This window comes from Capsicum annuum, chromosome 10, assembly GCF_002878395.1.
Source record: "Capsicum annuum cultivar UCD-10X-F1 chromosome 10, UCD10Xv1.1, whole genome shotgun sequence".
NCBI classification, from domain to species: Eukaryota; Viridiplantae; Streptophyta; class Magnoliopsida; order Solanales; family Solanaceae; genus Capsicum; species Capsicum annuum.
Window position 1 is genome coordinate 190,710,582 of NC_061120.1, and position 15,664 is coordinate 190,726,245.

Sequence of the window (15,664 nt, forward strand, 5' to 3'; positions counted from 1 at the left end):
ATTTTATTTATGTGCAAATATTTCATTCTGAAATTCATGTATCCAGTATTTGTACAAGAATATACAACCTAAAAGCGAAGAAGTTCGTAAGTTAAATTTGTCTTTTTTTAAAGATTTTAAGGTATTTGATCCAACATCTGCTGCTTTAACATTCATTGCTGGAAATTTAAAAAGGTCAGCCGATGAAGTTCAACCGTGTGTTGGTACTATGGCTAAAGAATTTTCTAATTTTAGCACTATACTACCACAAAAATTCCTCATAAAGGTTGGTTTAGCTTTTCCTGTATCACCTGAACAACCATCAAAGAGAAAAAAGACTGTGATATTTCAGGAAGATAGTCCAGTGGTTATGGATGATGACAAATCTACACGTGCTCGTCCAGTTTGTCATGTGTCTGGTTTGTATTCTGAAACGCAAAAAGATGCAATAGATAAAAGAGAATTTGGTATGTCTGGATTTGAACACCGTCATCAAGGAGAAATTGGTGTGTCTCCTGAGAGTGACCAACTCAAGTTTGTTCCTTCATCTTCCACAGAGCCTGAAGGGACTTCTAAATTAAGTTTAGATAGTGATGAGATAAAGAACTACATCAACAAATGAGTAAGTTAGCTCTCTTTTTGACAAATTTTGTTTGTTAAAAAGCATGAGGTGTTTCTAATAATTTTTTTTCATACACATTATAAGGTTGCTGAAAAGATGGATGAGCTAGTTACACTAATATCAAAAATACTTGTTGATTTCGTTAAAGCATTGAAGAAAGAAGAAAATAAAGAATCACAGGTATAAAATTTAATTCATTTAATTTTCTATTAATTTAATGAAATGTTTATATATTTGGATTATTAATATTATATAGGAAGAGTAAATTATTGATCAACAACAAAGTCAAGAAGAAGGATTGAAAAAACATGCTAGTCCATATAAGGAGGATTTTCAGGTACTTTTTTGACAATTATGTTGTTGTGTTACTATAACTCTATATAACTCCCATATGTGAAACAAATGTTGTTTCATTTTTATACAACATGAAGATTATGATAAGAGACCAGTCAATGATAAAAAATAAAATCATGATGAAGAATTGATGAAACAGCACATTCCTGATGTGCAAGAGTTTTCGATATTTTTTTTTCTAATATTGATTATGTACTACACAATATGTCTATACACATGTAGCACCAGTTAAAATCTTTAAAGCTAGGCCGTTTTAATTCCATCATACATTATCTCTAATGTATAATGATGTATTATACATTAGTCATAATATTGATTTTTTCAACAGGAAATATGTTATTTATGAATATCTTCATACATATTTATATTATTTATAATTATTTATATAACATAATTCCTGATTCACCTTAAAAAATATTTATGAATAATTGTTCACACACGCTCATTGTTATTTAATATAGGCTGTGAATGTAGTCGATAAAGATGAAGGTCGTGATGAGGATTTGAAAAAACAACACTGTTCAGATTTGAAAGCTTTGCAGGTATTTTTTTTGTCCCTCATATTAATTTTTTACTACAAAATATAACTATATAAATGTAGCACCCGTTATTAGAAGAAAAAGGATCATAATATTTTTGGGTGAATATGAATTTTTTGGGATCTTCAAGCTTTCATTATTTCTAACATTGTTATAAAGTCATCTTCTTAACTAGTAATTTTTATCTTGATGCAAATTGGAGGATGATAATTATCTGACAACTTATAGGATGAGATTATGACGTATGAAGAAAAAAGTAGTGATGATGATTTGAAAAAAAAGCACATTCCTGATGTGAAAAATTTATCGGTATTTTTTTATCCCTAATATTAGTTACTTACTACAACATATATCTATACACATATAGCCTCTTTTAACATCTATAAATTGGGGTAGTTACATTTTCATCATACATTCATTCGAATATATAATGTTATGTTATACACTATTCATAGTATTAATTTCTTGAACATGAAGCATGTTATTTTTGAATATCTTCATACATATTTATGTTATTTATAATTAGTAATATAACATCATTTGTGAATCACCTAAGGCATATATACCTGTTATGTTTTTTGTGAAATGGGGTTTGTAGTGTATGGTTGACCTTATACATAAATAGGATATTTATTTATAGATTTATACATTTATATGCAATCATTATGGATAGAAAATTCCTATCACCGGTATAACATTTTATTTCATTCAACTTTGTCTTATTTTAAATACTTGTTCACACACGATGATTGTTATTTAATATAGGATGTGAATGTGGTCGATAAAGAAGAAGGTCATGATGTGGATTTGAAAAAACAGCACTGTACTGATATGGAAGATGTGCAAATTTTTTTGGTCCCTAATATTAATTTTTTACTACAAAATATGTCTACATACATGTAGCACCTGTTATAGGTAGAAAATGATCTTAATGTTTCTCTGGTGAATATCAATTGTTTGGGATCTTGATGCTTACATTATTTCTGACATCATTGTAAAATCGTCTTCTTTACTAGTAATTTTTAACTTGATACAAATTTGATGATGATGATTTTCTGATAACTTATATTTGTAATGACTTTGCATAGTCTTATTGACATGAACTCACTGTTGATTATGAAAATTTATTTATGGATTATCTACTACAAACTGCTCATTTTGTGAAAGGATATGAACTCACTGTGCTAAAAAAATTTGGATATGTACTTGTGATTTTTATTTCAAGGATAAATGTTTTATATTACTAATTGTACTATATACATGAATGATTAACATTATACATGTGGAATTATGTATAATGTACTATGTAATACTAAGTATTGTTCCATATGCGTGCATGTAGGATGATGTAGATGGCACAATAACTGATTCAATTCAGGTCGTTGTACATACACTTTTATTTGATTTCTCTACACCTTCGACTAAAAAATCATTGAATGTTGGTTCTCCAAAGAAAATGACCGAAATTTCATGACCGTTTTTGAATAGTCAGTTTCAACCTATTTTTTCGGATGCTCAAGTTCGGAAGCATAAAGCCACAAAAGCACCTGTCAAAAGGAAACGAAAAAAGTTCAGAATTTTTAGATCATCGTAAGTCACAAAGTATGGTTCTAGCTCTAAAGATGAGAACAATTTCGATAACGAAGAAAAGCAGAAGTATGCTTTTGATGGATGCACCATTAATCAAGATTTGCCAAATGAATTGATGATCGATTACTCTCATTGGATTGTCGTATGGTTACTGAAATATCATTCTGGGAAGGGAGTAATTTGAATTTTTTTTGACAATACTATGGCAGCATAAATCTTCATGATTTATATTTCTTAATAATTTTTCAGGAAACAAACGGACAACCACTATCGAGTAAATTCTTCAAGATTAGGTTATTCTCAGTTGAACTTTGTCGTTGCACAACCTCAGTCCAAAAATTGATTCTACTTGATGTCGAAATGCAACACATGCTGGAATAATGAGGGTAAATCAAAGTAACTATGTTTCATATCATAAATGTTGTTACTGATAGTTTATTTAATATAATACAATATCATACATCTAACTATTAAAGGCTTCTATTACTTTTACAATCTGCTCTAAATACTTTTGAAGTCTAATTTTGAATTGTAATATGAAGTACTAATACTGAAGGTTGAATGTTGTATAACATTTAGTGTAATGTATTATATTGTAGTAAATATGTAAAATACAGTCAACATATTTCTCATACATTTAAACCTATGTATAATATGATATTATACATTCACCATTTCATATTGTTATATCCAACATTAATCAAAATGTTATCTCTAATACCATGTTACACAAGTAATTGTTAAAAATATAAAATTTACACCATATCATGTATGTAATAATTCGAAAAAAAAAATTATTACATTCAGCACTAGGATAAAACATTATACATATTTAAAGATGTACAATAATACATCATACATGTAGTGGCAGTCATTCATACATTAATTTGAATAACTAATACGCAGCAAAAATTAATGGAGCTATTTTTTTCTTACACTTGTTTTCACCTTTTTACCCTATTTGCACATGTAGCATTTAGATGTGATCTTCTACCACTTGAGAAAGAAATCGAAGTTGCGGCTGTATGATAACCATAGATATACTACGACCAGCTGCTTCTTTAAAATATATATAGAGAAGACACATAGTCGATATTATCCAGCGGATCCAACAGTTGAGGTATCCACGCAAGAAAATTATGCAGAATCATTTATTGTGGCTAAGAATGGATATGCTATTACAAATATAATTAATGAATTCTGTATTCTTGTTGGGTTACCATGGCATATGGTAGATGAGGTATATGTTCCAGTTAATCATGGCAAAGAATTTTACTGGGTGTGATTGTGTTGAAGGAGAGATTGATACATGTGTATGACTCATTTTCAAGTAAAAGGAAAAGAGAACCACCAATTGAAATACAAAAGCTGACAGTGATGTTGCCTACTTACTTCTCAGACAGTGATTTTTTTTAAAAGATTGAGCAAACTGACTGGTCAACACTGAAAGCGTACAAAGGAAAGCTTGTTCAGTAAACTGATCTTATCAATGAAAACCCATTTTCTGTTGACTATGTCCAAAACATACCGCAGTAAGCGTCTGATAGTATGTAAGTAAATTAGATTGTTTTCTTTTTACATGTATAACGATTTAGAATTATTGAACATATTGTTACTTCATTATTTTGTTTTTAATGCAGGGATTGTGGCATCTTTGTGTCTGCCTATGCAGAAATATTAAGTAAAGGACAACAAGTGTATACATGTGGGTTTGATGCTGAAAGTCAACGTGCACGTTATGCTTTATTACTATGGCATTACGGAGTGACAAAGACTAAGGAAGGGTACACTAGTGATAATGACGATCCTCCTCGTCTAAAGAATTGTGTTCTCCAAACATTTGATGAAAGTGCAATTGTTACTTTTGAGTAGCATTGTTTTATAATAGTCGGCATTGAAACAACTAATTCTTAGTTTTGTAGTTTATGTGAAACCGCTACAATGTTACTTTTTGAATGTTAATTTACAATTTATGAATGTCCTTATCTTTTGAAAAAATATTTTGCAATTACTTACATATTTGTAATATTACTAACATAGTTTGGTAGTTATTGAGTTTCCCTTTAATTTTTTTTATAACGCATAAAAATAAACTACAAATTAATCCATTATTGTATATCAACACATTATATTTTGACCAATAGGTAAATTCTATTAGAAGTTAATAATGTATTGAACTAATGTATAATAACAATTAAACTTATGTATTACATAACATCATACATGAGTCTGCTATTTATTATGTTGTTTCATCCAAAAAAAAATATACTTCATTAAAAGTCATTGATGTCAGTCTAACATCATACATGTTATTAAAGTATAATAATATATCATACATTACTTATATATGAAATGTTATTGTATAACTGTGTAATACACATTAAAAATTGATATAACCGGTCAGTTAACATTCACTGATTTTACTTTAACATCATACATGTTATTAAAGCATAATAGTAGATCATACATCAAATATATAAAAAATATTTGTGGGTAACTGTAAAAAACACAGTATATTACAACACCTATTTACAATAATAGTTTCCAAATTACATAGTATATACATACATATAACTATGTTATAATTATAAGTGATTAAGTAACAAAATACGGTCTTTAAAAATTATATTAAATGCTTATGAAAATGTCATACACTGATTAATAACTAAACATCACATAAAAATTTAAAATATCATTCAAAGATTCTTTCAGCATATCAACAAAAACAAATTAAAATGATTATTCAATTACAATCAAACTAAGCATAAGCATTTAGAACAACAGATTATCTTCTTCATGATTCCATTGGAAAGAAATTGCACGTCCTATGATTATGGCTTGTACGCCCGCATTTACCGCAATGATTTGAACTTGCAGTAAGTGATTCACTAAATTTTAAATGTCTTTCTTTCTTTGGCATACCAGAAGGTCTTTTGTATTTGGGTGGCAAAACTTCTTCGTCAGCAACAAATTGTGGAACATTCTAATCTTTCATGTCTGGCATAGGAACTATGGGGAGTTCATACGTCTTGACAATGGTATTTGGCCTGTATAATTCTGAACAATAACGATCATATTCTTTAACATCTATATTTTTACTCTTTAAACAGCTATTGCGTGTGCACATGGTATTTCATCAATTTGATACCGACCATAATTGCACATGCCACGATCAATATCAATAATATACCTCCTTCCTGATTCATATACACAGTACAAATAACTACCATCTACCTTAACCTATTAGAAAATAATTATTTAATACAAATAATAACATAAAAATTTATAACGAATAAAAAAAATTCCTTACACAATTATTCTAATACATACCGTCATCCACAAAGCTTTAACCCCATTATCAGTCAGAATTTCTTGAAATCATCTCTCGAGTGTTGTGTTGGTATAAGAAGCAATTTCACTGTTCTCAATTTCATGCAGCAAATAAAATTCTAACTTCTTCATGGAAATCTAAAATAGGAAGTTCTCTAGCCTCTACCGAGCAATCATTAATACACTCGACTATATTAGAAGTCATCATTCTACCTCTATTAACAGGAGAGTGACATCGAGACCATTTTTCATAACCAGCTTCTTCGAGATATTCCTTAACCCTGGGATCAACCTTACCAACCCTTGTCATAATGTAATAAAAATCTTCTATTCTATAAGCCTTAGCCACTGAATAATAAAGGTCACTAAGTCTATCTTTGCTTTTTCTAAAATATTTGCAAACATTTTTTTCATAAATGTCAAATACAAGCTAGATGGGGGACATTAGGATAAACAATACTCACACCTTTTATGATACTCTCATTTCGATCTAATACAACACACATATTGTCCCGCTCCCCAAATGCTTTTCTAAATTGACGAAAAAATCAAGTCCAAAAATTTTCGTTCTCCGAATCCACAACACCGTTGGCTAATAAAAGAATACATCCTAAAAAAAAAAATCAAAATATTTATGTGTAGGTCAATAATATATGTACTACATTGAATAGGTATCTAATTGAAAACAACTTAAACATTTAATAACATACATATTTATAAAGTATAACACTACATCGTACCTTATAAACATACTGTTAAGAAATTTTATATTAAATATTTAGTCAATGTATAAGTCATTAAATGTGTTATGGTTAAGAACATATGAGTATTTATAATATTATACATACACTCAAACGTATAATCCCTACTCATACACATAAAACGCACTGAAAAGGAAACTAAAATTTTCAAAAAATTTGTTTCATGAAAGTGCCATTTCTTATTTTGTTTAATCAAAAAACTGGTACCTCCTAAATAAAAAAAAATAAATCAAACCAAAATAATAATTGTAGGTCAATAATATATATACTATTTTGCAAGTTCATATTTTATTATACATATAAGAGTAATGTATAATCAGTACTAATAAATAAAATATGTAAAATGAATACAGAAAAAAAAGTTGAAAGTTTTGTATAATATCAGTACCATCAAGAGTGTTTGTCGATGCGAATATACCTTGGTATGGACCGCTTAAATGAGCACCATCAACAACTATAACAGATCGGCAAAATTTAAAACCCCTTATCATGGGATGTAAGGCAATAAACAAGTATTTAAAATCATTATCTATTGCCTCATGCATCCGAATGTATGATCCTAGATAAACCTGGTTCAACATAAATATATAACGGGGTATTTTTTTATATCCATCAGCTGGTCCACCTCTAAACAACGCAATTGCCTTCTCTTTTCCCCGCTAAGCCATCATGTAGTTAATATCGACACCATAAACAACCTTCATCTCTTTAATTATGTCCGTGGGTGTGTGTATTCTCTTGTAATTAACTAATTTTGATGTTGTAAATTCACTGACAAAAGTTATTGTCGCAACCAAATTATTGAGTACTCTTTCACTCAGACTGCATGTATGTTCTGAATCAAATGTCTTTATCATAAAGATTTCAGAATGATTCATAAAAGACGTCTTCAGGACCCACTTGCAGTCTTTGTTACGACAGTGTAGTACATAGCTGCATACAATTTAAACATGTTGTCATGTATTAATATACTTATAAAATTAATAATTTTTGCAAAAATAACCAATTTTCCCAGTTGCAGTTTTATTATACATTCGTTAGAATGTATAATGTCATATTATACATTATTACTGAAATACATATTAAGAAATATAACCATTAGTCATCACATCAACCCCTTCAAAACAGCTACTCCAAAACAAAACAACCATTAATGCATCAACAAATAAATATCATTTTTTTGTTCATACCTTTGTTTGTCAGATCGTTTAGAAAAGGTGTTGAAGCCATTTAATATAGCATAGTTTTCCATAACTGATACCAGTATTTTCTTATCCTTATAAAGTTGGTTAATCTTTATTTCAGTGTTCTTGCAATTAGTAATGAAATTTTTTACTTCAAATTCTGAAACGTATAATGAATACTGATTCTGCGTTTCAACAACCATTAAAGCAACAGAATCAGATCCATTACCTTCAATACACAGTATTGTCTCAATTTCACTATCAAACTCGATATCCTTATTTGATTTGTCGAAAGTTGATATACATAGCGAAAAATTAACAAGCCTCGTAAATTGTTTCTTCAACTCAATATAAACCTTCACTTCATTATCATTCCTTATGATAATTGAAGAAGAATTACCATCAACGATGTATTTAATTTCAATTTTTTTCAAACATCATCAACATTCAATTCCATCGCTATTGTCGCAACCAATTTCCAAAAGTTAATACTTTCCGAAACAATACTAGCATCACTTTTGTATGATTTATAACTGATTTTCGACTCCCGAACACCAGAATGACGCAACAATATGGGGATGTTCATCTTTTTTTTTTCAGAAATCAAGAAAGAAGCCGACTATTTTTTTTTTATCAAAAACGTGCTTCAACGGTGATGAAAGAAAGAAGAAGCCTACTTTTTTCCCCTCAGAAATGTATTCCAACAATGATGAATATTAACAGTAATGTTTAGAAGTTATTTTTCAAATTTAAATTTCAGTTCCTATATTAACTCATACACTACTTAATTAGGTATTTAATGTCGTAATTTAAGAAATAGGAATATATTTTCTGATTTCTCTTTCCTTAATTGTAGGCAACATAATTTTATCATACATCACACCAATGTATAATAAAGCTACGAATGTATGAGTATATTTAGTAAAACAAGGAGAGAGAAAACTTAAAGGGATGTTATGTAAATATTTTCATATTACATGGGATTTCTGTGGTTTATACTTTATTTTTACTAATTCTAACAATATAAAGCCGATTTTAAACTATTTTGCAATTGCTAATTCTGCTAATGTAATTTTTGGTAGGTTTTGGATAGGCCCAGAACTTTGTCATCGGCATCTTTCTACAAATAACAAGAAGATTTATTTAACTTTTTTCTAATTGTTATCACGGATCTTTATATATTATTATTTATTATTTCTACTATACAGAAGAGTGAGTTGGAGGACGATCAAGGGCAAAATTATCATTGCATAAAATTCTAGAATGTTTGTTTATATACTATAGTCTTAAAAGTAGGTCACAAATTTATAATGACGAAATAATCATGCAACTTTTTCTAAATTAATGTGGATCCTACATATTTCCTTAAATGCTTTGTAAGGATATTATTATATTTGTCATTTTAATGAGATATTCAACCTCACGTAAATTTTTATTTCTTTTTTTATGGTGTGATTTTTGAAGTTTGTTTTATTATAATAAAAATATCTAGAAAAAAAAGTAGAATTATTTTTTATTTGTACAATTATTTTTTGAACTTCACACATATAAATGTAATTATAAACTATGATTTGTTAGACCTAAAAAAGTGATTCAAATGATGAGTTTTTTCAAATTTTATATTAGAATACTATAATTTATATGTTTAATTGACGTGATAACTTATTTTAAGAAACCTACTTATTTTTAAGAAAATATTTTCTTTCCTACTAAACACATCCTAGGTCTAAAACACATTTAACAACTGAAGTAAAACATAGGGAAAAAGACACCTTTATTCATAACAACAAAACATATGCAGAATCTAACAACTAACAACAAATGAACTAAATTGGTACACCTTGAACTCACCTCATTTAGTTCAACAAGGGTAAAAATATTATTTCAACAAGTTTGTAATTTAATAATATAATCCAGCTTCAAGTTGTTGCCAACACGCAAAGGTTATATGAAATTTCTGAAAAGTTATTTAAATTGTACTAAATTTTAATAGACACGTAAAAATCATACATTGAAACAACAAAAAATCCTATGTACGTGTAAAAAAATATGGACTCAATGTTTGTCTTCGAGTGGTCATCAATTATCACCCTTATAAGAGAATATTTATTTCAATAAGTAATATTCAATATCATACACTTTTTTTCTTCTTTTAAATTAATCTGAAATTTAATCTAATTAGTCTTTGCAATTTCTTTAATTCAATTCATAACATAATTAATGTGAGTATAAATTATTTATTATTTTAGAAATGAAGTAAATTAATTATTTTTAAATTTTATTTTAACTTTAATATAATAATAATTGAACAAAATTAGTGTGATAAAAACAAATAGTATATGTTAAATTGAACTACAAATAATAAATAAAAATAATTTATTGAATTATTATTTTTACTATTTAATAGAGCATAAAAATATCAAGACAAATAAATGAATCATATGAAATTCTTGAAATTTAAAGTAAACTAAGTAGGCGATTGGTCATAAATAATATTCACAATATTGTGGAACACATTTTCATTTTATTTTGAAATTTTTTTTGGCCATAAATATTTTAAAATAATTTTTTACTATTTTTGAATTTTTGAAAAACACCTCGAAAAACCTCAAGAGGTGTTCCACTATTTTTGAATTTACTTTTTGTACTTTTTAATTAGTATGGATAAGAACAATCTGTTATCTCCTGAATATAAATACAGTATTTACTTTTATTATACACTATATTAGGTAAAAAGATCATATTTTAAAAAAAATATTGCTTGTAAAATTTTATAAAAAATGTAATATGCTAACACTTATAATTTGAATGTATCCTCTTTCATAGTTTTCGAATAAAATTGAAAAATAAAACATCAAAATTAGCTACTTAATTCAAAAAAATGTGTTTGACTTGATGTTAAAAAAATAATAATTTATTAAAAAATAGCAATTAACTTTAAAGATCAAAGATAGAAAACTTTATGCATCCAGACATGCGTGGAGTGCTAGTATCTTTATCGTCTCCTACGGCGTGAATTATCACAAAAAGATAATAACAAAAATGATAGATTATAATAGATCAGAATCTACAACAAAACAATATGATTAAACGTAAACCTTTACATAAAATTTCTTCAAAACCCGACCGACTATTTACCTACTACCTGTAAATTATACAACAAAATAATACAATAATTGAGATATCAGAATAATACTATTAAATTCTAACCTTTAGATAAAAATTTATCAAAACCCGACTAAACGTTCATCTATCACTTATATTAAGCAGAAAAAACTACAGCTAGTAACAAAATAGAAACTACAATAATCCATATATTAGAATGATATTATTAAACCTAACCTTAACACAATTTTTTTTAAAGTCTGACTGAACATTCATTATCTACAATATAAACTTGAATAGAATAGAAACTACAATAAAATAATATGATAATTGAGATATTAAAACAATATTATATAGACTACACCTTTAGAGCTCATAAAAAAAGTAGGTATAAGAATATACTTGATGTTATTACATTATTGTAGGAGAAAACTCAATTTATAGAAGCCCAAAACTTTTTTCTCTAAAAAAAGATTAAATAAATATGAAAATTTTTAATTATTCTGTTGCGAAAAGTGAAAAAGTATATTATCAAATTATTTATGTAGCATGCATTTGGTTATTGATTTTTAAGATTTAGCATATGTGGTAGTATTTACGATAATTTTTTAAAGTTTAGCAAGTATTTTTTCGAGAATTTTTTTGTTTTGCCAAAAACATGTTAGATTTTATTTTACCAAGAGCAAAATAATTTTTATTTGTAAAAATCACGTGCAACTCTTAATTTTACACTACATCTGTTACCACTTTTTAAGAGTCCTTACTTTTTTATTCTCTTAATATTTTTTTCCATATTATTCTTTTTTTATCATATATTTTATGATTTCTTAATTTATAAAATATATTTTTCTCTTATAATATATTTTAGGACTCTTTAATTTTAAATATTATATGAATAGTTAAATGACAAATTAAAGAAAATAAAAGAACGATTTTGTCTACTGCAAAGATTTTTAATGAAGAACAAAAAGTTCAAATCACTTTTCTAAGGGTCTTCACACTTTTAATATATTATACATATAGATTATAGATAGATATAGACACTATATATCAAGGGCCCGCGCCAACACGAGCCCAATAAATATATATTTTTTATCTCAATTTATATGATACAAATAGAATTTAGATAATTAATCATATTTTTAATGTGTTTTTAAATATTTTAAGTTGTTAATTTATAATAATATATGTTACTCTCCTTATACAAGTTTTTACGACATTGATAGTCAATTATATTTTTAAAATAATTTAAGTTTTTATTTATTCTCATTTATAATACCTTTTCAACTATTTCAATTTAAGTGGCATATAATTTTGAGAGTCAGTCAAATATTTTATAGCTTTTAAATTTTTAAGTTTTTAATTATTGTGATCTATGGTATTTTTTATTTTCTTTAAATATATAATAAATTAATTTTTGTTAGATATTTTGAATTGTATCTATTGCAATTTATAATACTTTTATGTAATTTTTAAATAATATATATTACTCTCCTTTTTCAAACTTTTGCGACATTGAGCCAATTATATTTTTAAAATAATTTAAGTTTTTAATCATTCTGATTTATAATAATTTTTTCTTCTATTCTAATTTATGTGCTACAATGCTTAGATGGCCATAATAACTAGGGGTAATTTAGTAAAATCACGATTGAAGCAACGAAACAGACATGTCTTAAATGACTTATAATAACTAATTAGAAGTAATATAGAAAAATTACTATAAAAAATACTTGTAAAAAAATTAAGTGAGTCTCATATTTAAGTTTTTTATTATTCTGATTTATAATAATTTTTCTTCTATTCTAATTTATATGGCGCAATGCTTAAATAGCCATAATAACTAACTATGGATAATTTAGTAAAATCATGATTGAAGCAAAGAAGTAGACATGCGTTAAATAATTTATAATAACTAATTAGAAGTGACATGATAAAATTAATATAAAAATACTTGTGAAAATAATTTAAGCAATCCCCATATAAGACGTCAAGTTAATTTAAATATCAAGAGTTAATATATCATTTTATGTCTATTTTACCTTTTTTATTAAATATTATTAATTTTTTAATAAGATAACTTATAATAATTAACTAGGGGTCATATAGTTAAATTACTTTTGAAGAAGTCGAATCAGACATGTCATAAATGTCTTTTTGACTTTTATTTTATTAAATATATTAATTTTCTAATACGTCCGTGACTTATAATAATTAATTAGAGATAATATAGTAATTCAATTAGAAGCAGACACATCAAGGAGAGGTACACTTATAGTAATATGTATATTATAACTATTTTAATTTATGTGATTGGGTGAACAATTGCTTAAATTAATTCTTCTTATTCTTATTCTTTTTATTCATAGAAGAGGAACCAACTGTCAGACCAAAAGCGTTCTGAAATAGGATTGCTTCAAAACAAGAAACTCCACATTCGATTCCCTCTTTAAAAGTAAAATAAAAAATGCATATTTAGCCGCTACTTTGTACGCTTAGCCTTTTGTGTGTTAACAACATATAATAATTCTTATGGTAAAAACTCATTGAGCTGAATATATATATCGATCCGATAAGTACATAATATTAATATATTATATACCAATTCTTAATGGAACAGTCCAATAATTAAGAGGTCAAAATCTTCGACATGAATTCATCTATAAGCACCTAGAATTTTAGGTAGCTTACTAGTACTACAATCTTTAAAAAGAGCTGCATTCAAGGCACTTTAGGGATTGTTTGGGGGGTGAGGTGTAAATATAATAAGAATATCTATATGATAAACATTGTTTATCCAAAAAACAGTTATAAGATGTCAAATACTCTTGATTGTGTGGTCTTTCAAAAAACAGTTCACATTTTACTCAACACTAACAAAATCTCATCATATTACGAGTATTAATCTTGAATCGTTTTAACGGTACTCATTTGGTTACTAAGATTTTTGTTTTAAAAAAGAGGTGTTACTTCAACTAAAGAAAAAGAAGTAAGAGGACGTGTAAAAAGCACTAACAAATATGCACTTTGCCTCCTCTACTCCATTTGATATTCTCACCCTTTTTAAGCCCCCATCAATGTGGTCCTCAAACTCGAACCTTGTTAATCAAATGAACCCAAACACCCTACAACTACCTATGGCATGGACAAATGACCCTTCCCATGTCCACACAAAGCCTCATCTTTGGCACTTATCATTCTACTGGGGTAGGAACACTTACTTTCTCTTCCCAAATTGGCCTGGAAATAATCGAACAATGTACGGTTTGGGTATCATTTTCGTCTTTGTTTTGGCTATTCTTGTTGAGTTTTTCTCCAACTTGAAGTTGGTTAAACCTGGCTCGAACCGGGGTGCAGCGGTTTTCTTCCAAGCCGGAGTACAAGCGATTCGAGCCGGGTTTGCTTATATGGTTATGCTTGCTGTTATGTCATACAATGGAGGAGTTTTTATTGCTGCTATTTTGGGACACGCTGTTGGTTATGTGGTTTTTGGAAGTCCAATTTTCAAAAAGGATATGGATAGATGATCCATGGGCCATTTTATGAGGAAAATATGTGAAGTAAGAGGTTGTTAGGAGCCGTTTGGTGTGCGGGATAAATGGATATCTAAGATTAAGTCTTGATAAAATTTATATCGCATTTGGTACTAATAAATTTATATTGTCTATCAAACGTGAGATCGATCTTATCTAGACTTAATCCTGGGATATCCGACCTTATCTCATCCAGTTTGAGATTATTTTATTCCATTTCTCAGGTGGGATTAATTAGTCCCAAGAATTATTATAATCCTAAAATAATTTAGTCCGCATACCAAATGATTCATTACAGTAAACTAATAATTTTGTTCTATTTTCTGTTTCGAGTTTCTTGATTTGTTTTGCCTGAATGCCATTCTTTGAAAAAGGAAATGTAAAGCTTAGATCTAATAAATGAATAATTTTTTCTTCATTGTTATCAGTGACAAGTTTCTTGTGAAATTAGTATTGATGTGTAAAAACTGATCCGAACAATAAGATTATTCAAAAAATATTGCTTCAGAATATGGAAGGAAATGTATATAAATTGGACATGATTTAGTTAGAGCGACCATTTAAAGTAAGTAATGGGTCCTGAAGAAATTATTTGGCAAATGATAGAGAGAACGGTAGATTTGAAAATAAGGATCACTTCTGTTTACCAAAAAACATCACTATGAAC

General features: G+C 27.6%; 1 protein-coding gene across 1 annotated transcript; it reads left to right on the plus strand.

Moving 5' to 3' along the window:
- Positions 1 to 14,454: 14,454 nt before the first annotated feature.
- LOC107852906 (copper transporter 4) lies at positions 14,455 to 15,419 on the plus strand. The gene has a single exon (XM_016697941.2). It carries the CDS (start codon positions 14,485 to 14,487, stop codon positions 14,989 to 14,991), a length of 507 nt encoding a protein of 168 aa, XP_016553427.2. The 5' UTR covers positions 14,455 to 14,484; the 3' UTR covers positions 14,992 to 15,419.
- Positions 15,420 to 15,664: the final 245 nt, after the last annotated feature.

Coding starts and splice junctions, on each gene's coding strand:
- LOC107852906 (XM_016697941.2), top strand. CDS start 14,485: ATGCACTTTGCCTCCTCTACTCCATTTGATATTCTCACCCTTTTTAAG.